The following is a 27,376-nucleotide window of genomic DNA, read 5'->3' on the forward strand; positions in this document are numbered from 1 at the left end:
GATCTAAGGCGCAAATTTTTAATGAGACAAGACACTAAGAATGAAAGAATCCCTAAAAAAAATGGATCTTGAGGCTAAGATGATTGATGATAGAATCATAGAAGCTCAAGAATTTATGTGGGATGATGATTTCTTTACTTTTGAGGAGTTCAAGAGTTTTCATTCCAAAGTAAAGCAAAATGAATTGTCTTAGGAGTTACAACTAGGAGACTCAAATGAGAAAGTGGAAGAGCTGGTTTAAAAATTGCAAGAATATGATCCTGATAGTGAAACCCTCACTGTAGAAGAAGCTAGAGAGCTTGTAAGAAGAAGTGAAATAATATTGTTCCCTAGTTGGGAAATGAGATCATCCTTTTTACTTGACCACATAAGAAGATAAGAAATATCTATTTCTTTTGAGGATGTTAATATAACTGAAGAACTAAAGTGGGTTGGTGTTAATATTGATGCCCAAACAATGGTAATATCGACTATTGCTCTAGAATCAAATTAGCCAACATCTTATGGAATGTCACTTCCACATCTAGAGATCAAATTTTCAATATGATGAATACAATGTCACTCATGGGAAAGAGAAAAATAGATTTGTTGGAAAAAGAATAGTATCAAGCTTATGGTAAATACATTGAAACAAGGAAGCATTATGAGGAAGAGATGAATCAAACCTATGTATTAGAACAAAGGAATGCTAATTTAGAAAATGATGTGAAAACATTGAAAACTATTACCAGACCTATTATAGAGGTAAATGACAAAGAAACCTAAATGAAAACCGATGTGGAAGACATAGACTTAGTGACAAATTAGTAAATGGATGTGGATGTGGAAGAAGATAAAGTAGATAAGAAAATAGACATAAGGACAATGAAGATTGTTCTTTCTTATAAGATATATGTCTTAAAAAAAAATTCCTAGAATATCCATAGCAATACATCTCATTGCAAGGTATTGAATACTAGTATCCAGAAGCTTTTTCTTTACTTTCTCTTTTGTCTTTTAAGTGGGGTTGTTTTACATTTCTCTTCGATAATATTGTCCTAATGTTGACATAGAAAAAGGAGTTGCAAAAAGAAGTTACCATACCATCTAGAAAGTTGATAAATAGGGTTAAGGAATTAGATGGTTTCTTTTTGGGAAAAATACAAATGATAAAAAATAAAATGAAATCCATTGTTGAAGGTACACTTGGTTTCATTCCAAAAAATGTTGATGATGAAGGAAAGCTAAAAGAATGATAGGAATGGTCTACTTCTTTTGATGGTATTTTAAAGCATGAGAGATTTTTTGCTTACTATAACAATGAAACTAATGTGGCAACAATCTATGATATGATTAATCTCATGTAGAAAATTGAAATAGACATGAATAAAACACTTGCAAAAGTCATAGCTATAAGATATTCAAAGTGGAATAAATGTCTGAGTGAGGTAAATGATGTTGGAGAAGCCACTTGGGCATATATAGACACTGACATTACTATTTGGGAAGTTAAGGTTGATGTTAAGGCATTTCCATCTGGAGATAGTGATTGAATAGGCTGGAAGAAGTTACACTAACAAATAGAGGAAGGACAACTTCTTCAATGAGACATCATACCTTTCCAATTCACCTACTATGGGTAGTCTTACTTTGCAAACAATAAAGTTGATCTTGAACACTTACAATGATAGCTATTCATATTTTGGCTATCTCTAGTTTCTTCTTTTGTTATTGTTTTGTCTTTTATAAAAAAAAATTGTTACAAATGCTATTTTGACATGTGTAAACCTTTCCAGCCTAAAGCTTATTGCAATCCTTCTATTATAAAATAATTTACAATGCTTCGAAAAAAGGGACTAGATTCTAATCTTGTGATACATATCACTTGTGAGTCTGTCCTAGTTTTGGTGCTAAGTGTGGGTGTATTGAGTTTATTTTCTTTAGAAGTTTGAGATTAACAAAATTGTTACAAATGGTATTTTGACATGTGTAAACCTTTCCAGCCTGAAGCTTATTGCAATCCTTCTATTATAAAATAATTTACAATGCTTCGAAAAAAGGGTCTAGATTCTAATCTTGTGATACATATCACTTGTGAGTCTGTCCTAGTTTTGGTGCTAAGTGTGGGTGTATCTCATTGCTTTTTCAAAATATTCATATCAATTCTATATATTATTTTCAAAGAAGTGAATACAAAGAAAGCATTGTATGTTATCTGTGTCTTATAATTTTGTCTCCTATTCCATGTTTTTTGTTATTTTGAGGATAAATGAACAAGTTTCATTTTATTCAAATTCATTTTAACAAGTTCTATATCATTTCATAGTTGCTTTTAATTCAAAAAATTAAGCAAATGCTTCCACTGAATGATAGGATTATCCAAGGTATGAAAGATTTTGATAAGTATATGATTTCAAGATTTACAACCACTACATTTAATTGCAAGTCAATTAAATAGATCTAGAAGATAACTGGTATGACTCTATTTTGACAATGGATTAAGGCATTAGCCTTTACATTGAAGAAATCAAGCAATATTAATCTTGTCTTAGCATGAATGCATTTATAAATCAAAATCACTAAAATTATTGCCATAATGGAATGTAAATTTGGTCCTTACTTGTTGCATAAATCTGTCAAGTTGTTTATTAGTTGTAGTTGAATTGTCACTTATTTTACAATTTCAAGAAGTTTTCAAGACCAAATATATTATGAAGGGTTTATATTATAGAGTATCATTCTTAAAAGTTTTTCATATCCTTGGGTTAAACTACCTTGGTTTAGTAGAACCTAAAGTGTAGAAAGATTTATTGATTTGTTAAGTTGGACTAGGACTAAATAGGGTATAATAGTCATGGGAAGTAGCTAAGCCCTAGATAGTACATTATTTTTTGTTTCCTTGATTTCAAATACAAATAAATTAAATTAGAAACCAATAGGATTGATGTTTCATTAACCTCTAGAAAATTATATACAAATAATCTTTAAGGCTCTAGTCAACAGGATGGAAAGGTTCCTGGAAAAGCTTATATCTAGGATTCAGAAAGGTTTTATCGGAGGAAGGAATGCTATGGATGTTGTTATCTTACCCCATGAAATTGTCCATTATATGGACTCTGATAAAAAATTGGGATGATGCTAAATTAAAACTAGATATCCTTAAATCTTATGTGTTGGAAATATTATAACTGGCTAAGTTACTAAGAGGGGAGGGGTGAATCAGTAACCAATAAAACTTAATCATTAATTAGCAACTAATCCTTCATGTGTATTATGATCTAATTGCATGTATGAGAAACTAAAAACATTAAAGCATACATAACACTTTAAACACACAATTTGGTGACCTAGAAACCTTCCAAATAGAAAGTAAAACTGGGGTGGGGATGATACCCACAAGCTTTAGTACTACAGTATAAAGTTGGCCTATTAAGGCTTACAATGATCACTTCTAATTATTTTCCCTATTAGGAGCCATAAGGACTGCTAGGTCCACCTTGCAAGAGGATTTATAAATATACAATGAAGTATGCACTTGGTAAAAATATTTACAAAAGAATGTTAAGTCTACCTTGTGAAAGGATTTGACTGATCCACCTATTTGGATGAAACAGTAGCTGATCTCTGATCTGCAACTTGGTTTGCTGAATGAGATACCTTTGAATGTAATAATCACCTTGGTGTGATAGATAAATTTGTGTTGCTCCTTATACTACTTGTAGCCTTTACTTCACACTTCTACTCTTCAAATTTGCATTATATTCATATCATATATTCCATTGGATGTGATGCAATACATTACATATATACCAATCGAATTACAAAATTACAAAGTTCGCCACAATACAAGTTTACACAAAAATCACAAAGTCAGCCAAAGTGGAAAAACTCAGGTTCTTATACTCAACATCCATTGTCAATGCTCAGCATCATCATGCACTCAGTAGACGTAGAAGCTTGATCCATACTAATCACTTCCACATAGTCTGGAACTCGGTTTGCACTGGTAACTCAATCAATACTGTGAAACTCGGCATATGAACTAAATCACTTGGTCCATACTGCATTGCTCGGTAAATTCTATCACTACAAGCTCAGTATAAACTGAGTGACTTGGTTAACATTGAGTGGCTCTATTAACACTAGACTTACATCAAATCAACTGAGAACTTGGTAAGCACTGCACAACTCGGTTTGCACTGAGGAACTTGACATACGCTAAGATGCTTGGTTTACATTGCTGATCACATGATGTTATCATGTGCATTCATACTTGTAAAATAAAGTTAGCTTGGCTTGTAATGAATCTTTGTTCCAAGGATCTCCAAGCGGGGCATTACACTAATATTATCCTCTTTCACCTCCTTCTCTATTTGAGTTTGTTCCACAGACTCAGATTCCTTAATACCTTTTTGAACCCATTCTTTTTTATATTTCTTTGGGAAAATGAATTTAATAGGGCATTTCTTTGCCTAGTGCCCTAACTTTTTACGATTGAAACAAGCAAATGAGATGGATTCATATTTGATCTTTTGTTGCCAAGCTCCCAGTTTAGATTTTAGTGTAATGGAATCTGACATATCAAACCCTTAAATGAATCCCACACAAATTATGGCATAAGTAAATCTCCTTCTTGACACTATCATTGGATCCATTGATAGAAGCTCTCCAAAGGTATTGGCTATTCCTTGGAAAACATCTTCTACCTAGAACTCAAGTGGCATTCCTAGTAGTTTAACCCAAATAGGGGCTTGAATAGTAGATTCATTTTGAATACTTAGGTTAGGGCTCCACTTTTTTAAGATGATGGTATTCTTGCCCACTAACCACAGTCCACTATACAAGATATTTCTATGATCTTCATTGCAAGAGAAGCAGAAGGAAAGGCTACCTTTTGACATGGTAGCGACATCAACCTCTCCCTTCAAAACCCATTTCCTTTTAAAAAAGGCTCTAGATATTACAATATTAGGTTTGGCTCCCAAGAATCTCCCCACAAGGGTATGATCCATTCTAGATATATTCATATCAATGATTTAATCTAAGATTTCCAATATAAATGAGCCTTGCTCACTAATAGAGACATTCTTAACTAGAGGAAATGAAGACCCTCTTGACAACTTGATGCCGAACAAACCTAACCATTTTTTGGTAGGAATTAGGACAGAGATAATAGACATGGGCCCCCCCTTGGGTCCCTAGCTACCCCACCTCCATCTAGTTCCTTCCCTTGATGACCTGCCTCTACAGTCACCTCATGTTGACCTTCCTTTCCTAACAAGCCTGCAACAATCATATTTGAAATTCAAATTCCATCTTTCCTGCTTAATGCCCCAACTCTGCCTGCTCGAGCTCCCACTCTAGCCATTATCTAGCATGGTATTTATTCTTTGGTGAGCATGGGTTAAGAATACTTTTTTATGAATGGTGACTCAAAGGCCATTATTGGTATCATAAATAATAAAGTTGCATGTCCATGGAAAATTATAAAGTTAATGGAATAAATGGAATATCTAGAAAATGTGTATAGAGAAATTTGACAATGTCAATATTTTCCACACCCTTGGGGAGGGTAATAAAGTTATTGGCTTTAAGGATAATTTGAGATTGAACTACAAAGTCTAGAATAATATTGATCTCTCAAGGACTACCCTCATTTCATAAGAATTTTAATTGACAATGATAGGAAATCTTTCTAAGGATGTTAAGTGATTTAGAAGGCCCTTCCCTATTTTAGGTTTGATCCTCCTAACCAAGGATAATATACGTGGAAGTATGTATTTCAAAGAAAAAATAAAAATAAATAATGACAAAAGATAAGATCTAACATGGATATTCTCCAACGTGTCTAAGGACAATTCTAAGCTATCGTTGAGGTGGTATGACTTTAGCTCAACTAAATTTTTGATTAAGAAGGACTTCCACTATCTTCTCATGGATACCTTTAGAAAGATTCTATTAAGAGATGGTAATGTTATTATGATGAAAATTGGTGTGAGTGATTGAATTGTCTTTCATAGGACATTGCTTTTGGATTTTGGATTTTGTTTTTAAGCATATGCTTAAGGAATTTGTTACAATTTTTTTTTTCAGCATCTCTTGGAGATTTTATGTGTTGATCATGTTTGCCATTTTTTTAGGGTTTTAGGGTTTGTATTTAGTGGGTTTCTAATGTTCAAACTTAGTTTAAATATTTTATTTAATCTATTTAGAGGAGTGAGGTGCTTTCTAGGACAAGTGAAACCTAAGGGATGTAAGGAAATGTGTAAGAGTAGACAAATTCATGATATCTTCAAGAATTTTGGCTTAACCCCTTACATCCAAAATTTGGAGGTATTTAGCAGGCAAATGGCTTTGAATTTTGTGAACTATTGGTAGGATGCCTAGGTGGTGGTTGGTAGTGTTAAATTTGCGGTTAACCCTAAACTTATTGTAGAGGTGATGGGGCTTGATTATTCTGCAGAATATGTGGAAAGAAAGAACATGATTCACTATAGAAAATATAAGAAATATTTCTTTCAGAAAGAGGAGAAGTTACTCATGGTGTCTTTTGGTAATAGGGATTCTCATACCTCCCTTCATCTATTTATGCTGGTCTATTTCTTTGTGATAAACTTTGTTGTCCTTATAAGTTCGTAAGTTACATTCCATGACTACCACTTTTGTATTTTAAATCACATTAGACATGGTGAAAAAATTAATGTACATTTTTCCCTATATTCCTTCTTATGAAATACGATTGAGAAAGGTGAAAGCCCTTCTTGTAAAAGGGCTTGATGTATCTCCTTTATCAATGTATCTATAATCATGTTCCTTCCACTCATAGGTTTTTCACTTATCCCCAACATTCACAAAGCCCTAACAACATTGTACACATTAAGCTCATTGGTAATGAATTGTCAAAGCAAGAAAAAAACTCTAGCCACAAAAAAGAGGCCAACACATGTAAAATACTTGGGTAAAGAATACTAGGATTATACTTTATTGTTGCATGAAAAATTATTAGGCACTACCCTCCCACTGCCCCAAGAGGAAAGTCCTACTTAAAAGATCATTTGCTCGAAAGTTGAAATATCTTGCTGCAAGGGAAAATTCTATATTGGGCTTGACCAAGATGACTCGGCTAAGGAGGTTGAATCAAGGGAAGTTAAAAACTATCTAATGGAAAGAAAAATAATTGGGGTAGTTTGAGAGAATGAATGTCCTCTAGAATGAAAAGTGAAAAGAAAGAGAGACATAGATTAAGGAGGAAGTAATCCTGGAGATAGTTCAAAAGTATGCCCCTGAGAAATGTGAGGACAAAAATAACTTTGAAGATGAGGATTACAATAAAAGGGAGGAAGCGATGGAAGGTTCAGATGAGTAAATGTCCATTGATATTGTGGTGAATCTAGGGGACTTGTCGATTGATTACCCTACCCAAGTTGAAGTTGAAACCCATATGAACAACTAGACAAGTACAGAGAAAGGTTCGGTGAAAATGGAAAATAGCAAAGGGTATTTGGATGTCCTTCACAACAGGATCTCTAAATTGGAGGAGGTAGTCCCTCTAACTATCTCTCTTGATGATGTGAACATGGTAGTCTCTTCTCTATGCATAGTCTTTGTGATGCAAAATTCAATTGTTGATGTCATTAGTGATAGAAGTGAGATCAAGAGAAATATGAAAAAAAGGACCTAGTTTATTCAAATGACTTGGACAAGGAAACAAGGAGAGGGAAAGATGAAAAATGGATCTTAATAGCCTCACCAAGATTTGGGAGGCTTTTAAAAAAATTAAATGATTTATTTTTCTTTGTTTTTCTTTATTTTTTGTTGTTACTTGTTTAAACCTTTAAAAAATGGTGATATGATGTATATTTTATTACTTCAATTTTAATAATAGTAGTAGGTTTTTCTATTTTCATAACATTGACTGGAACTATATAGTTGTTAATAGAAGAAGATGGAGCAATAACTTAAAGTAGTATGGTGACTAGATGATCTCTAGGTAGTATACTCTTTCTTTTGTTCTTGATATTTTAAAGTAGTTGAGGGATGGCTTCAGGTTGTTCTAACATGTTGTTGTGCTTGGGCTTATTATGTTAATGTTGTAGTGAGATTATTTGTGCCAATTTAGGGCCTTCTCCTTGTCTATTTAATAAAAATCAATGAAAATTATTAGATAGTAGGTAAGAAAATCTTTGAAAGATGGGCTACTTCTACCCCACCACTATTCTTGTCTCAACCTACTTTGCAAAGTCATTTTACTCTATGACATTTCTCCTCTATACCCTACATCCATGCAATCAATCTTTTACTCAAATTAAATTGATTTGTTCTACAAGTGCAAAAAATTTCAATTAAAATTGTATTGGAGTGTAATGAATTCCAAAACTCTACTAAAACCATTTCTAAAACTCAATTTTTTAATATCAATGCTAAAAATAAAATATTGTAAGTATATAGGTATATTTTGTTTTGGTAAACACACTTAAATAATGCTAAAAGGAAACAAAAATTACACTAACAAATAGGCCCCTATTTTATATGTGTTTCTATGATGATAGTGTGTATCTTAAGAACAACTTTGTTATTGTTTTGATTTTCTTATACTTTATTATGAACATGTCTAAAATAATTTTGATTTACTGAAATGCTTCTTTAATGTATGGACACACACATAAAACTTACAAAGTGCTATCTATTTTCATCAATATCTCTCTCTCTCTCTCTCTCTCTCTCTCTCTCTATATATATATATATATATATATATATATATATATATATATATATATATATATATATATATATATATATAACTTACAAACTACTATCTATTTTCATCAATATCTATAACACCTTTAACAATAAGCATGCCATAAAAATTTAATTAAAGTTTAACGTAAGTTAACAATAATTTGATTATATACCTGTGCATAATCTACAAACATTAGACATAAAATAATTACTTCGATGAAAAGACCTAAGCTAACATTCATAAAAAATTCAGAACGCATGTCATGGCAGTATTTCTCATCCTGGCCATTGATGAATGCATACACTAAATCATGAAATTTAAATGAGCATGATGTATTACCACGGGATGGATTATTCACTCTCCTCAAATCAACTCTCTGTACCTTTGTAGTAGATGGAACCAATTTTCGTGGGATGCGATGGTGTGGCTAAACCCAATGGACTGTTTGATTTGATGAGGGTTCACTAATATTCAGTTTGTCTGCCACTACAAAAAAACAAAAAAGTTACTTTATCTTAACAGCGAGTGTCCGCCACTACAAAAAAGTTGCTTTTTCTTAACACTGAGTGTCTGCCACTACAAAAAAGTTGCTTTTCCTCAATAGCAAGTGTCTGCCACTACAAAAAAGTTGCTTTTCCTCAACAACGAGTGTTTGCCACTACAAAAAAGTTGTTTTTCCTTAACAGCGACGGGTGACATTTCCTGAAGAAAGTACATTCGAGATGGACAAAAATACGAGAGAGAGCCCTGAGCTGTTGCCCACGTCACTGACACGTCTTTCTTTGTCTTTTATCTAGAGATTTCTTAGGTTTCATCTTATCAATTTATAAAGCATATTAATTAAGTATACTTAATTAAAAAAAGTATAGTTATTAAAAAGTTAATTAATTAATTAATACTTTACTTAAAATATATTCTATATATACCAATTATTTATATTAACTACTTCTTAATATATAATATTTTAACTATTACTTTTTATATTTTATTAAATATTAGGTTTTTATTTTAGGGTTAACTTGAATTTCATCACTCTAGGGTTTTGCAAGTTCATAAGACTCCAATTAGGTCTATGATATATTTGTCTATTAGGGTTATCTCATATAATGTAAAATATACCCTTTTTTGGAGCTAGAGTTGGACAATGTTTGTAAATTAATAAAATAAAACTAAAGTACTATACTTTTTGAGTTGGATAAGTAATATATATGTAGAAAATTTTCTAATTTGTTTATTTTTGGCATTGCACATGACATGTGTTATGTAAATATTTAAAAATTGTGCTATTTTTGTAAAATACTTATAATCAAATTGTTTCCCATTGTGTCAGTTATAAATGAAAATTGTAATAAATCCAAAGATATCAACTAATACACAATTTCAATCATCTCTTAATTTTATTTTTTTTAATTAAAAAAATTAGATTTAATATCATTTTAAAAAATTATCTTCAAATTTCTTATACTATTAATGTAATAACACTAAACTAGGAATGCAAATTCAAGATCATAAACACAAGAATATAAATTATATTCTTCATATTTACTTATGACATAATATTTTTTCAAATTAATGTAATGTTAATACACAGTTATCTTTACTTTAGTATTATATATGTTTTACTTCATCCAATAACACAAAATAAAATTTTGCTACCTTAACTAAAATAAAATAAAATAATTAAATATTTGAAATTGTTAATTCAATAATAACTCACTATTAAAAATACTAACTTATGCCAAATAGGGAAATTGATGTTAGTACAAAAGAATTATATCTACAATTAATTATAACATAATAATAATAAATAAATAATTTATTTCTCTTTTTACACATTCAATTCTTTTATCATTCTAATACTTCAAAATTTTAATATTATATTAACAAATAATATTGAATATATCTATGTCAGATGTATTGCAGAGGGGATTAGGGTATTCCAATGAGAGGCATCTGATTGCGCTCAGCTACAAGCAGGCTTCAAATTATTTGAACTCTTAAAGTCTAAAGTTCAAACGAAAAGGACAAACATGGTATGCCTTTTTCCTTCCTCTCATACCCTCTGAATCATATCGTATATGTCTATATCTCATTAAATAACTAAACGATTTATAACCTCTATATCTATCCCTCATCCAACAATGCCTAAATATTGATAGCCTTAAAACATTACTGATATATCACGTCTTTGGCATTTCATTATATTTCCATGTTATATTAATCACTTCACCAATAATCTGGGTTGGAAGCTTTTCTTGGTCAATTTCTTTCATGGCTAGAGCTTGCACTCTACTTCAATATGTTTTAAGAATTGGGTTTAAAAGTAGATTCACTATGAATACTCCTAAGCTTACATTCATTTGAGATCTACAAGAACCAAGTAAATATATGCATACAATTATAACTTCCTTGAATGTTTCTAAAGTCTTTTTAGTAAATCTATTTTGTTCATAATCTGCAAACATTATAGTCAACAAGAATGCATCTAGCAATCTATCAAATAGTTCACGTGCCTTGACTATGCTTCCATATTTTATATATATTTCTACATGAGCAATTATAAGTACAATGTTTGACAAAATCTTTGTATTCTTCCTACTTTGATGGATCTCCATACCCAGCTTCAAATCTTTTAATTTGTCTTAGGCATGAAGGATTCTGGAAAAGGTCGCCAAGTCTATCTTTACACCTTCTTCTTGCATTTCATTGTTTAAAGCTTTCTCATGAAACCCATTCTATGGATAGCTTGCAATCATTTCATAAAACCACATTTTGGGTAAGCATTCTATCAAATAGTTCAAATTCCTTATCTACCCTTCCCCATACCAGGGCACTTGCAAGTACAACATCTCACAAAATGTTTTTTCTTTCATGGATATCCATAGCCTATTGTAGAACTCCAAATTTGTGTACAGGCTATAAGTACATTGATAGATGTAAATCGATCAACTTGGAGAGCCTCTTTTTGCATATGCTAAAATAGAGTGAGTTCCTTGTGAGGACACCTCTTCCTTCTCAATGCTGCTATAATCTAGTAAAAATCATTTATTTGGATTTTTTTTTCAACAATGTGTTGGTTAGATATAGCACCAAGATGTTACGTATGAATCAGGGATACTTAAAGTTGACATACATGTAAATAAGCTTATTACTGATAGTTTTCTTATAGAAAAAATAAATCTTCTATTGATTTTAATGTTTGATTTTATGCACATGTCACTTGAGGAAATATCTCATTGTAATTTACCTAAGTTACCGATTTCTCTTGACCAAGGGTTGATGCGAAAGATGGTGCGTGTGGATGCCTGGTGCATCCGAAAGCCATGTGGATGTTGACAAGATATGTGCAAGGTGGAATAATTTTTTAACTACTCTATTTTATGTTTTGCTCAACACAATGGAGGTGATAATATATTCTGTGGAGTATGGTTGTCTAAATCCCAATGCATGTAATCAACCAATGGACTACATCACACCTTTCCCTTTCCAAATTGGTCAATATATCTGCTAAGATTTATATCTTGAGTTATGGCTTTTATTCTCATTACCCATCTATTAATGCATTTTCTAAAACTTGAACTAAAGTTTACTTAGTAAGTCTTTGGTCAATATATAGTTTCTAAGTACTAACATTTTTTCAAGTGTGGAGGAATCAACATTACCTAGCCCAACCAGGATAGGTTTAATGTAGTCTTCCAAATGGTACAGATATATTTTCAATTGTTTTAGTTTTTAAATAATTTTTTACTTTAAATATTAATAATATTATATATATATATATATATATATATATATATATATATATATATATATATATATATATATATATATATATATATATATATATATATATATATAGCAATATTATGTATATAAACACATCCATATGCATTTACATTCTCACCCAAATAAAAATCACGCTTCCTATATCCACTTCTTGCATCCATTTCTGAATCCACATTTGAATTAGTAACTTAGCAATTTAGCACACAATGTTTGAAAATACAACATTGGTTAAAAACACATAGAACTTCTTGCAAAATAAAAATAAAAATCTATTTTGTCCACATTCTACAATCATTCCATTTTATTTATTCAAGGAATAGTGTTAAATAATACATAGACCTCTTCTTCTATAGTCCATTACCCCCTTGTTGCCAAAGGTTTGCACAATGACCTTCCAACTTTATTGTTCTACTTAAGTCTAACAATTGCATCATAAGAACCCTCAACCTTGAGAAAGTCAATGCTTAATATGAGCTAATTAGAATTCTAATTATATTTGAATTATATAGAGGTAGGTTGTTGAAGCATCTAAATTTCAACCAAGATTTGCAAGTCCAAAAATATGTCTTGTGTGGTATTATTGGATATTTGGATTCCCCTCAAATAGGTTTTTATTTTTCCCAATGTTATATATTGATTACAAAATAGATTAGATTATGATTTGTGCTCCATCAGTCCATAATAATAACCCATTTACAAAAATAATGGTTCATGTAATCTTTTAAGCCATCATAATGGATATCATTACATCTCAAAAATTCTATTACCTAACATTCAATCATCTCCATAGTCCTTTTGCATTTGAATTTCAGCATAATCACACTCCAGTTGGAGGTTCATGTAATCTTTTAAGCCATCATAATGGATATCATTATATCTCAAAAATACTATTACATAACATTCAATCATCTCCATAGTCCTTTTTGTTGAAATATTTAATGTAGCAAATCGGTTGCCCCTAGAGCCAAATGCCCACCTACCACCCTGATGGCCTGCACAATAGTAAGAAACATTTAATAAGGGTAGGTGAGTTCAAATTCAAAATGAGAGGGAATTTTTTTTTGGCAAGGAGACAAAAAGGAATGAATCTAGTTCATTTGACTAGCAAAAGGATTTGGATCAGAGTAGAGCAAAGCAAGAAATCAATTAGCAGATAAAGTCAGAGTTTAGAAGATATAAGGGTTTTAGTTTCGTGTTTGGCATGTGTTGGATCTATTTTCATTCTATAAGTTTTATTGATTCAACATGTGAAGTGGTGATTGCTTTGGGCATTTTTGTATTTAGCCATTAGAGCTATAAGTTTAAGTTTAATTTTTATCAGTTTGAAGATTTTAGGTTTTTCTAGTTGAAGCTGAATGCTCCCAATTTTGTAATAGTTTTGTTGAATAGAATATAAGAAAGCAAGCATACAAATATTGTTGTGCTCTTCTTCTATTTAACTTGCATGTTTTGTATTTGAGAAGTTCATAGTTGAAATCTTCGTCTTTCAACTCTCTACATTTTAATGGTAGCTTGTTGCAGTGCCCACTTAGTCTAGTCTTTGACTGGGTTATATCTCTACTAGTTTTACTGAGCTCACTTGACATCCTCTTGTGCTAAGCTTCACCTTGTAGTGGTGACCGAGCTCACTTGGCATCCCTTGCTACCAAGCTCACTCGGCATACACTACTATCAAGTTTCCCCTTTGTGTCAAGTTACTCAGCTTCTTCCTGTGTTGAGTTCACTTAGCACCCACTACCTGTTCAACTCATGAATCTCCACTTTGATAAATTAGCTCAACTCAAATGGAGAAGATTAGGAAGAGCAGAGGATTGTAGAGAAGATACTGAGGATTTTACCTCAGAAATGTGATAATCTTGTCATGACCATCACTAGTACAAAACCAACAATATATGATTAAATAAACAACAAAAAATTGTAGATATATTACCAATTTTGATCATGTGACCATTGGTAGTTTATTTTTGATCATTAAGCCATAACCAAATTTATGACTAAACTATTTTAATCATTAATTTGGTCATTGATTTGGTTGTTTATTATTGTTATGTGATAGTTTATCTAGTAGTTTATTTTGTAATTTTGGTAGTATATTTGGTATTTGATTTAGTAGTATATTTGCTAGTATTTTGGGAAGTTTATTTGGTAGTTGATTTGGTACATTATTCGGTAGGATATCTAGTCATATATATGGTAGTTTAATTAGTAATTTATTTTGTAGTTTATTTGGAAGTATACTTAGTAGTATATTTCATAGTTTATTTGGTAGTATATTTGGTAATTTATTTAATAATTGATTTGGTAGCTTATTTAATCGTTACTTTAATCAATATTAGGGCATGATGGAATTGAACCACCATCCTCCTACTTGTAAAGTAGGTGCTCTTCCATTGAGCTAATACCCTTTAAAGAATAATGATGTTATTAAATGCATAATATGCAGATAAAGAGAATCTTTTCATTGTTAAATTCATTAAATGTGACTTGTTATACATATTATAATAAAGTTGTGGAACAAAAAAAGAAAAATTTATTTGTGCAGTCAAGGGAAAAAAACTAAGTCGAAAGATTTTGGATGACAATTTACTGTTGTTCCAAGTTCTTAATTTCTTTTTATGAGAGGAATTGGTTTATGTGTAATTTTATCTAATATATAACATTAATGTACCTACCTATAAGAGAGAAACAAATATTTATGACTATATAACAATAATTACCTTAAAAAACTTAAATGCAGTGTTTTGAATTAAACTCCTATAAGCATTTCATCATTATTTTCCACTATAGACTTTCTAATTGACTAAAAGTTTCTAAAAATTAATCAAAAACTTTCTTGAATGGTTCAATAAATTAACTGAAGCATTCTTTAGCCTAAACATCCATTGTAGTAATAGAAGCAAATTTTTATTGGCAACTTCAACCCAAAAATTTGGTCCATACACTTGTTTCTTGATAAAGCCTCAGAGCACCATCATTTCTTCTTTGAGGTGCTCATGATAAATGAATAACTAAATACTTTAAATTAAGGAAACAATGTCCTAGTGTAGTTAAAAGTATCAAGTGTTATCATGAGATATTATACATTGCAATCTATTATCTATACTCACTACCAAATGAAGGGCAATACTTATAAGAAATTAAATGATATATCACAAAAAATCCCAAATTTCATATTGACTATTGAAGAGTTATAGATATGTAAAACTATATCGATCACAAGTACTGCAAAAATAGAAAAATATTTTTCATGGGAATTTCCACATTTATCAATAAGTACCTCCACCTATCTTAGATACTTGCCATGAAAGACTGTGTACTCTTAGTTATAATGGAAAACAAATTTTCTCATCTTTTGATATTTCCATACATTCACTAACTCATGTCAGAATATTACAAAATTCATTGTTCTACAGTGCTGCAAACCAAATCTATAAAGATGTTTTTAATCTTGTTTCAAGACTATAGATGCAACCAACCTTGACCCCAATAAAATCTAATCATTGGTCATGATGGGGACACAACCCAAGCACAGAATGGACACAACGGGAAAAGGAAAATTGTATTAACTATGAAAATAAGCTATTACATTCAGTATAGAGAAAATAGACTCCAAAACATGCCCTAAGGGCTTACAATAGCACAAAACTAGAGATAATTTCTCCTTTTGGTACCTCCTGTCAAATTCCACTCAGAACTGCCTTTTACAATGCCAAAAATGTCCTTAAATAGACCCCAGAGGGTTAAGGACAAGGAGTACATTCTAGAAAGTGCTAGTAGGCATCCACCGACCAAGTAGAAGGTTCCAGAAGCCACGTTAGAAGTTGGTGCAAATCTAGAAGAATCCAAAAATGGTAACCAAACTTTCGGGAGGCATAACTTTTGAACTGTAGCTCCAATTGACAAACCGTTTACATTTTCGGAAAGCTCTCGAAGTGCTCTATAACCCTATGGACCAGCTTCACTCATTCCCTATTTTTTGGCCCTTTTCAAGGTCATTTAATGCCCATAAACTGACTTTGAAGCATTCTTAGGAGGTCTCCAAAAACTAAAAAATTGTGATAACTTTCAAACCGTGGGGCCTTTTGACCTGATTCTTTTTCTAGAATGCTCTAAATTGCAATTACACTCATCTGGCCAATTTACACCTCATAGTTCACCAATATGATGGCTCAATTACATACTCCTATTTTTTTTTGGCATTTATACGTATCCCAAGGTGTTCAAATACTCTATCCGAGAACACTGATAGTGGAACTGTGAGAGTTGGAACCTTTATTTGACCCAAATGGGTATCCAAAAATGAAAAAAAATGAAACATAAACTAAGTCTAAGTACATTTTTTTGGGTGACACAGGATTGCCCTTATACCTCTGGATGCTCCTGCATTAGGTCAATATTACTTGATCTAGCTTGTCGTTACCGACTAACTCATGCAAAAAATATTCAATCTTGCATGCTAAGATGGTGTAAAGTTTTCCCTACCAACTAATTTCCATGGTAGCTACACAATTATGAGGATCTTATACAACAACTAAGATGCCAAATCCAAAATTTACATTTAAATTTTACATCAAGTGATGTTATCATTTGTGGAAAAAAAAAAGAAATTGATCAAACTCATATAAGGATTTAACTTTAGAAGATATAAAAATTAGTCTTGAAAAAAAAAACAAAAACATTAAGCATAATCCATGGCAATTTTTTTTAGAAAATTAGGTAGACATGGCTTCAAGAAATGATATTGCACCCATTATGTTACAAATGTTCACTTCCCAATAGGTGAAAGAGACTTTCAAGGATTTATCTATAGCTCAGTCAAACTTATTTTTTGCCATAGGAAGATCCTTGGTATCAGATATATGATTATAGAAAAAGTTTGCAAGCTTGACTTGATCCCAACCTAGTAGATTACTGCCACGCAACATTAGTTTTCAATACATAGTAGCACAATAGTTGTAGTTATAGAAGAAAGTAAAAAAAAATCATTAAAAACCTTTGACTTCTAAGATTATGAAAAAATAGTCATTCAAGAGCCCCACTGTATACTAGTATGGAGGTATTCATAGAACATCATCCATGCTCACCCCATGAACAACATTCCTTAGCAAACCAATTGATTGATATTTTGATATAATTTCTTATAGATCTAAATCAACTCCTTGTCAACACTTTGTAAGTAATCTCTATTTAATCAAAATCCTTAAAGGTAGTTAGTTCACAGAATTATCGTTAGGTTGATGCCGATATAACATATGTGTCAGCAACTTAAGGTAGTTTGAAGGACAAAAATAATCATATTTTTTTTTATTATGCTATGATGATTTGGTTGTGTGTTTAACCTTTCTAGGAATCATATAGTATATAGGTTTAGAAATTTTGCATTGTAGACAGTTTGAAGGAGGATTAACATAGAAATAAGCATAAATGCTATGTATTTTATGCATTATTTTTTGGGTAATGTGGTGATTTGAAATTCTTGAGAGGGATCTTTGTAATACAATATTTCCATTATTTGTAGCAATAATGATACTTGACTATGGAAAGGATTAAAATACAACAATTTTGAGATGAACCTATCAATGAAAGCTTTGAGCATTGCAGACTCTCTCTCTCTCTCTCTCTCTCTCTCTCTCTCTCTCTCTCTCACACACACACACACACACACACACACACACACACACACACACACACACACACACACACACACAATTCAAACAAGTTGGGGTTCTATTGGTGCCTCTTATGTTGGAGCTAAGCTAAATGCAAATAGTTATAGAGGTAACAAAAAAAATAATGCCATTCATGTTGTCTATATGGGAAAGTATATTAGAACTAGTATTCAATTTACCATAACTTATCTAGTTACACAATCTACTTGGAGATATATATGGGCTTGCTAAAAGAAATTGAAAACCCAAGAACCACACATGTTGATATTTCAGACCATAGACAAAAGATGATTCTGAAAATGGCATTGGGAAATTAGTCATTAATAGACAACATCAGTAGCCTGAAGAGCCACAGTAGCCACCACCTATTGCAAGCAGAACATGCTTCTCCTAAAGCTCCTTCACTCTAAGTTTCACAACAATTCTTTGAACTGGGTTGACAACTCCATCATGGCTAACAAATGTGGATGTAACCAATTCATAGGTGGATGCTTTACTTCATGGATTGATTCTTGCTAAAAAACTATGGATCTAGAAGATTCAAATGGAAGGCAATTTGTCTCTTATCACCAATGCTTGCATTAATAGAAAAAATCTTAACTAGAGAATCAAATATATCATGTCTAATATATGGGATACCTTGGACTCATTTAAAATTTGTCATATTTTTCATATCTACAGGGAAGGGAATTTTATAATTGACCTCCTTGCCAATTGGGGCTTGAATGGATTGAACATAGATTCTACAGGCATGGACATTTATGTGAATATTTTTTCAGATTTGGAGTATTTAATCCTTTTGGAAAAAAGGAAATATTTGGCTATTATATTCATAGTTCAGTGTTATATGTTGGAGTTGTCAAATGGATGTCATATGATTGTATCATTTTTTTAGGACAACAGGATTATCCTTTACACAAAATTCTAGTTATTAAATGTACCTATGAAACAACAATAAAAAATTTGAGAATATGGCCAACTTCAATTACGACACAGAATGTTGCTAGAGCCAGAGCACTATTTGATGCCTTGGGTCATTGGAACCCAAACTGGAAGCCATCTATCTTTGAGAATTTGGAAACTAGATATCAAATGTGAAACAAAGACCAAGGATATTTTTTTTGTGACTATGCTTGCCTCTGATCAATACCATATTCTTGCAAAAAAGACCATTGATACCTTTTATAAATTGAGTGACACAAAGGGACAAGTTTAGGTATATGTTTTTGATGTTATTCATTCTACTATCCCAAAGATGAATCTCAATGATGTCTTTGAAAAAAACAACATGATTGCTAGAGTTTTTGAAGATGAATGTGAAAAGATTATTTCAAACTATGGATATGTGATAGTGTAAACACTTGTTGACATAGAACTTGATGTTCTGGGGAAGAAAGCAATGAATAAAATAAATGTGGCTGCAAGAATGAGGGTAGAAACACAAGAAAAGGAATATGAAGAGAAAATTTTGCAAATCAAGAGTACAGAAGGAGAAGTAGAATCAAAGTACATGTTTATGGTAGGTAATAATATAAAATTCCTAAGACAAGAATTCACCATGAGTTGGTTGGTAGAAGATCCAAGGTGGCTCCTTACTTACCCAATATCACTCAGGATAAAGAGGCATTAGAAATAGAGAATCATGACATCTCCTTAAAAACGGATTGGGAGGATGCTACATGTGCTATCTATATGGACTTCCCTCACAATGTTCTTCTTTTATGCTCATCACATGATAAAGGATGTCACCCTTACATGTGTATGACTAGCTATAGGCATTCCAATTACCCTGATCAATTTAGGAAGGCATATTCAAAATCTTCATCAATAAATATAATTCCTCTAGATTTTGAGGGGTTTGGTCCTCCAAGACTAGTTTTAGATAGTGAAGATGTGTTTGTAGAAGAAGATTTATCTTCCCCTATGGATACAGTTTTAAACAGGCCACGAGAAAAATGTGAACCACCAGAGTTAGCTTGCCCTCTCTATAGGGGTCAAGTTAAAGGTTAGACAGTTGTGGAAGTAGCTTGTAAATATTTAAATGCAAAGATAAGGAGTTGTTCACAGGATTCATGCTCATTTGTGGGACCTTATGAAGAGCTTAGGAAGAATTCAAGGCATGAACATCCACAAGCTTGGCCATAAGAAATAGATATTGATCATCAAAGGAACTGGTGAAGACTAGAGCGACAATGTGACCATGATGGTGTAATAAGCACTATTCAAGCAACAATGTCAGGTGCTTTGGTACTAGGTGACTATGTGATTGAGGGTGGCAATATGGAAAATGAAAGAGATTGTGTTTAGGTATCTTGGAGTGGATGTTCATCAAACAATAGAGTGCTTGAGAGTTCATCTCTTTCTAAATTCAGAGTCTGCAGGCCACAGGGTGTAGATCTCAAATGGTGGATAGAGCATCTAAATTATTTATATGTTTATCCCATCAAATTTACATGCACTTCAAAATTACATGATTGATCTTTAGCCATTTTTAGATTGAATCGACTTGGAAGGGACTAGGGTTCCACTTTTTCCTTTAAAAATATAGCAATAAGTTTCATGCTAAACAATCAATTTGATATATTCTAGAGCACAGAGACAGACCCCTTGCTTTGTTGCAAGAATTCTCAACAAAATGTTGGACAAAAAAGATTTGGACAATGACAAGATTACCAACCATCTCCTTATCAACCATTCCTTCAGATCATAGTATTGGGACTTGCTACAATGGTATCTAGTCTATAGTAGTCCAAGACAATAGGATATAAAATAATATATAAGAGCCAATTAAAATCAAATGCTTGTTGGCTTGGGATTTTTGTTGTAGTTTCATCTATGGTGAATTTGGATTGATATCCATTGTGTTGAATGGAGCTATAGGTCTAATCTAAGACTATATTGTACACCATTCATTCTACCATAATCAAGTGTCTATATTGTATGCCATTGACTTATCTATTTGATTGCTAATTGCATTTCTAAACTCCTCCAAAAATGACTATTCATCATGAGTGATCTCTTCATATTATATGCTTTTGAATTGGTAAGTACTCCTAAAGTCAAACTCATTTAGGTAGTAGGATGAAGCTTCGAATAAAGTCAACTACCTTTCTATCATTTTATTTCCTATCTTTCAAAGTGTATATCAACCTCCTTTCAAAAGTGATTATATTATTTCTCGATGATGTTGTTGCAATCAACTGATTTAATAATTGTGATCCTATTTGTTTATGATATCCCTAGGAAGGATTTTCAGCTATTACTTCATCCTCATCAACACAAACTAATTGCTCAAGTTGGCCTCAGTGAGGAGTGAATAAATCAATAAATAATTTATCTATAGTAGTTGATTTGTGGAAAATTCAAATTTGATATTTAGGTGTGTTTATTATTTTAATATGTTGTGATCATATTCATGCATATTGCAGAATTGGAATGTCATAAGGGAAATATTCTCTCAGGATTGGAAGAGATTGAATCATAGTTAAATTGATAGCTTGTTATGGCTCATGTAAAATGCACTTATGTCTGGATTTAGTTGTGCATAGTTGAGAAAATAAGAGAGTTCCTTATAGGTTGCCTAGGATATGGATATACTCTCACAACAGAACTTAAAGAACCTAATTGTAAGAGTGCAAGACAAATATAGGTCACCAATAAGAAAAATGAACATTTTGTCAAATAATGCAAATACCTTGTCTATGCTTCCTGTGATGCAGGTGTAGAGATCTTATTTTGGATGAGGCATGAGTATGCTACCAAATTACATTATGTCCATGCTCTACACTTGTGACATTTACTGCTTCCACAAATAGATGCAATATTTATTTGTTAGGGGGCATCCATCAAAATACAAAACTGAAAATGCAGTAAATAGAGTAATAGCAAAAATTTCTAAACCCTTTTCCCCCACCTGAATTATAATAGTTCTTTGAGGCATTTTATCAAACATTTCACCGACCTTGTCTTTGTTTTCACATTTCTCTAGTTTCATCTGTCTATGGGTGTCCATACCCTACTCAAAGCTCCCCATATGCGGTGCCTAATCACAAACCAAAATTATGCCACCACATTTCCCATGCATATCTGATAGCGTTTTAAAAGTATATTTAAAATAAAAACATCCTCTAAAAAGTACATACTTTGACAACCTTTTGCACCATGTTTTGGAGCTCCCAATTATGGAGGTAGAGAAACTTGGCAAAGGATTTGGGATAGGTCCTACACCTATCAATCACATTTTTTAGACCTTCCAAATCATTTCAACATACTCTTTTAATTGAACAAAAAGGAGCCCTAAGTTAAATTGATAGGATTGGCATGGATGAAAAATTTGAAATGACTATGAAATCTTGATTTACTCCTGCCTTACACTTACTCGAAGGTTCTAAGATCATTGAATAATTTCATTGTGTTAACCTATTGTGATCTAGGCACCTTCTCAAACACTGTCACACTTCCATCTCTTGCACATCAATTCACCAGGGCATTTAACATTTGCAGTGTTTGGAACACGTTTTCACACTATGATGGACACCCAAACCCTGCGCATATATTAACAGATATATTCATGCCTTTTCAACAAATTTGTTTAAGCAAAATGTAACCACCAATCATCAATAATGACATGGTAGGAGGTGACTCAGAGAGGTCATTGAGATTAGTACTAAAGCACTAAAATTATACTTTGTTTTAGTATCATAATTATTTACTTCAACACTAAAATTGGATCTTAACAATGACATTATTTTTCTACTTAGTCTCCATTTGTGCTTTCATGTTTTTCTTCAATTTAATTTTTATTCCTACATTAATTGAGAAAAGATATTTCTAATGAAAATAAAGAAACTATATAATATCATATATACATAATTTTTTAATAATTATATCAAATAATCATTTTATCATTACAATGTATTTAATAATATCTTTTAGATTTTAAAACATAACTTAATTTTAAAATCTAAACAATGAAAATATTTTATATTTAATTTTATTAATTTATTTAAAATCTTTGTAATTTAATAAAACATTCTTGATAAAATTTAAATACTTATGTAGGAAACATAATAGAATCTCATACACAAATTACAGGGGTCTTTGGTATATGGTAGAATTGAACATTTCCATTGACATTGTCATAATATCTTAAAAGAAATTCATGTAATAAAGTATATTTTTCATTTCAATGTATGCACATATAGAAATTTTGTAGCAGTGCTCTTTGCAATGAATTTCAAACCATTGTCAAAACTTCTATCCATGATGATGCATCAGAATGGAATAAAAACTTATCAAATTTAAAGATTTTGTAGCCTTTGTGATTAGCCTATTAAAACCACAAAATTTCCCTTGAGGGCCATGAGAAATATGTTGGAATAGTCACTCAATTTTATTTTATTTTTGTATGCAAAAATAATGTTGAAGGGTGGATGGAGTACAAATGAGTCTTAAGCCCTCCAAGACCTTCTACTTTGAATAAATCCCATAAGAACTATGTGTGAATGGATCATGGTATCAAATAAAATCTCTTTGCCTTATCATATCTATTATATAATAGTCATATCCAAATTACTATCTTTTTATTTTGTTTTAGAATTAAATGCATCTTGAACTATCATTGGAAGCATAACATAGATGCTAAGAATAATTTGAAATCTTGGAGGAAAGTTTGAAGGAATTTGATCATTTTTTTTATGTTGATAGAATGTCAATTTTATTAGTTCTCTTAATCTGCCAACCTACCTTGTCATCATGTGATTTGACTTCATACATGTTTGGCCCATGCATTATATTCTAAAAGATAGAAAAAATGTACAAACCTCGTTGAAACCTAATGGGATAATTCTAAAGACATTATTTACTAATAAATTTGTAAATGAAAAAAGTAACATTTATTAGAGTGTATTAATATGATAAAAAACCATTGAGTCATTTTGTTTGGTGACTAATTATCAGTGACCAATGATTTAGTCACTTATTTGATCATTTATTTGCTCACTTATCTATGTCTAACCTTTTGATTGTACTTAATGATCAAATTAGTCATTTATTTAGTCACTTGTACTTATAAATTATAAAATATTACTAGAATTTGATCACTTTTAGTCACATGACTAAATTGTTTAGTCTTGTGACTAAAAGTTTTAGTCATGTAGTCATTTATTTGCCAAAATTCTACTAGTGCATTGAGGAAGCAAAGGACCTCACCACATTGACCGTGGATGAGTTGATGGAAACTCTTCAAATCCATGAGCACCAAATCAATAGATTAGTAACAATTTCCCAAGAGAAGTCTTTCAAGGCTCAAGAGAATTCAAGAGGAAAGGGAAGAGGAAGAAATGGCTCTGGTAGAGGCTCAAGAAGTAGATCTTGTGGAAGGAACGGTCAAAGGAATGCTAGTATAGAAAGCTTAGGAAGAGCAAGAAACCAAGAGGTAGCAAGCACCTCTCAAAATTACTCTAGAGGAGATAAGAAGAATTACAACTCCAATAAGAGAAATGTTGAATGCTACTATTGTCACAAGTATGGGCATGATGCAAGTGAATCCTAGAAGAAGTAGGGTGATCTGTTAAAGAAAAATGCTAATGTGGCTGAAGTGAACATGGGAAATGCAAACAATCCCACGACCTTCATCATGTGTAACATTGGTGAAGAAGGCAACCCTAAGGTATGCTACCTTGACAACGATTGTAGAAACCACATGAGTGGTAATGAAAGTTTATTCTCTTTCATTGATAAGACTTTTAAGTCTGAAATCAGGATGGGAAATAATGGAACCATTCCCATAGTGGGAAAAGGATCTATCATGGTTAGCACCAAGCAAGGTGAGAAGGAAATATAGAATGTGTATTTTGCCCCCAGTATGAAGAATAATTTGATGAGTGTTGGACAACTCATTCAAAATGGATACAAAGTGCTGATGAAAAATGACAAGTGTGTCATTCATGAGAAGGATGAGAGTAATATATTACTTGTGGCAGTCTAAATGACAAAGAACCAGATGTTCCCATTAAAGATAGAGACATGTTTCTCTTTTCAAGTTAGTGATACACCTCACAAGCATGTATGTACATCAGTGCATCAACAATCAACTCTTAGGAGCATGATTGAAGTCCCCTCCAAGCTTTGGCATCTTAAGTATGGACATATTGGCTTTGTTGGTTTAAATTTATTGTCCAAGAAAAGAATGATAGATGGTTTTCCAAGCATAGTACATTCTTATGACAAGTGTGAGGCTTGCATTTTGGGTAGGCAACATAGGCTTACTTTTAATTTTGGAAATTCTAGAAGGGTTAGAGCACCATTAGAATTGGTGCATTCTGATTTAGTAGGCCCTATGAAAACTACTTCTATTTGGGGGAGTACTTATTTTATGACATTCATAGATGATTTCAGTCATAGGACATGGGTATATTTTTTGAAGAACAAATTTGAAGCATTTGAAAAATTTGTTGAATTTAAAGCCCTAGCTGAAAATGAATGTGGACATTATATAAAGGTCCTTAGATCAAATAGAGTAGGCGAGTATACCACCAATATATTTGTAAATTTTTATAGGCATAATGACATAAGAAAAGAGCTTATAGCTAGTTATACTCCACAGCAAAATGGAATAGCTGAGATGAAGAATAGGACCATTGTTGAAATGGCAAGAAGCATGATGAAAGTAAAGGGACTCCCAATTGAATATTAGGGAGAGGCTATCACAAAAATAGTGTACTTAATCAATAGGTTTCCTACAAAGTCAGTTCATAAAAAGATTACTCTTGATGAATGGTCAAGGAATAGATGGATAGTTGAGCACTTGAGAGTGTTCAAATGTGTAGAATATGCACATGTGCCTAAGGAACAAAGGCAGAAGCTAGATGGAAAAGGTGTGAAGTGGGTCTTCATAGGATATAGCTCAAAATCAAAAGCCTATAAACTATATGATCCAATTAACAAGAAGATCATCATTTCAAGAGATGTGGAGTTTCTTGAAAATCAGTCATGGGATGGCTCGGTAGATGAATCCTCAAGAATTTCAAGTAAAGTGCCTACTATTGAAGAGGAAAAAGATGACATTAGTGATTAGCAAGAAGATGGAGCAAAAAATATAGATTGTAGAAAAAGCCAAAAAGGGAAGCAACCCTTAACATGTTGAGTAATAGCTCCAAGCACATCAAGATAGCCTCAAGCTAGTATGCAAAATAGTAGCAGTAGCAATACTTAGAATTCAGATCCCACTCTCACCTCTCTATTGCCAAGAAAGACCAAGAGTCTAAGAGAGATATACCAAGATGAAAGGTATGATGAAGATTATGATGAGAGTGTAAATTTTGCATTAGTTTCTCATAGTGATCCAAATTATTTGGAGGAAGCTGTGAATGAAGAGAAATGGTGTAATGCCATGGATGAGGAGGTAGATGCAATTGAAAGGAATGAGACATGGGAGTTAACTACTTTTCCTCCCAAGAAATGAGTTATTGGAGTGAAATGGGTATACAAGTTAAATACACTGTTGAAGGAAAAATAGATAGGCATAAGGCACATTTAGTGGTCAAGGGGTACAAGTAGCAGTATGGTACAGATTATGATGAGACATATGCCTCAATTGCAAGAATGTCCAAACCATGCGTACTATCATAGCAATTGTATCCCAATGTAAAAATGGAAGGTATATCAAATGGATGTGAAGTCCACCTTCTTGAATGGTGTATTGAAGGAAGAGGTTTATGTGGAGAAACCACTTGGTTATGAAGTTGTAGGTGTAGAACAAAAAGTGTACAGATTGACGAAAGCTCTATATGGGCTCAAGCAAGCTCCACAAGCATGGTACAATAAGATTGACTCATATTTGATGAGCAATGGCTTTAGCAAAAGAAATTATGAGCTCACTCTCTACATCAAGGTAGCAAATGGTAATGTGTTGATTTTTGTCTTGTATGTTGATGACTTAATCTTCACTAGAAATGACAATTTCCTAATTGGTGAGTTCAAAGAGGCTATGAAAAATGAATTTGAAATGACATACCTAGGTCTCTTGAAGTATTTTGTAGGCATAGAAGTAAAACAAATACATGATGACATATTCATCTCTTAAGAAAAGTATGCAAGGTAGATCTTTGAGATATTCAAAATGCAAAATAGTAAGGCAGCCCCGACACCAACAGTAGTAGGTCTAAATTTTAGAAAGAAATATTGTAGCAAAAGTGTGAAT

The 27,376-nt window shown here is 32.1% G+C and overlaps 1 protein-coding gene and 1 pseudogene across 1 annotated transcript; both read left to right on the forward strand.

Annotated features, from left to right (window-relative positions):
- The first annotated feature begins 19,171 nt into the window (after positions 1-19,171).
- LOC149542274 (hypersensitive-induced response protein-like protein 2 pseudogene) lies at positions 19,172-19,804 on the forward strand (annotated as a pseudogene).
- Positions 19,805-19,866: 62 nt separating this feature from the next.
- Positions 19,867-20,481, forward strand: LOC149542275 (uncharacterized). Its single transcript, XM_089795710.1, has 2 exons — positions 19,867-20,179; positions 20,360-20,481. Exons 1-2 carry the CDS (start codon positions 19,867-19,869, stop codon positions 20,479-20,481), a joined length of 435 nt encoding a protein of 144 aa, XP_089651836.1.
- The last annotated feature ends 6,895 nt before the right edge of the window (positions 20,482-27,376 follow it).

The sequence above is a fragment of the Cupressus sempervirens genome, chromosome 8, assembly GCF_028749045.1.
Source record: "Cupressus sempervirens isolate cs-2001-9-10 chromosome 8, ASM2874904v1, whole genome shotgun sequence".
Classification (NCBI taxonomy): domain Eukaryota; kingdom Viridiplantae; phylum Streptophyta; class Pinopsida; order Cupressales; family Cupressaceae; genus Cupressus; species Cupressus sempervirens.

Coding starts and splice junctions, on each gene's coding strand:
- LOC149542275 (XM_089795710.1), top strand. CDS start 19,867: ATGGACTTCCCTCACAATGTTCTTCTTTTATGCTCATCACATGATAAA. Junction 20,180..20,359: donor CTATAGGGGTCAAGTTAAAG/GTTAGACAGTTG, acceptor GGTGAAGACTAG/AGCGACAATGTGACCATGAT.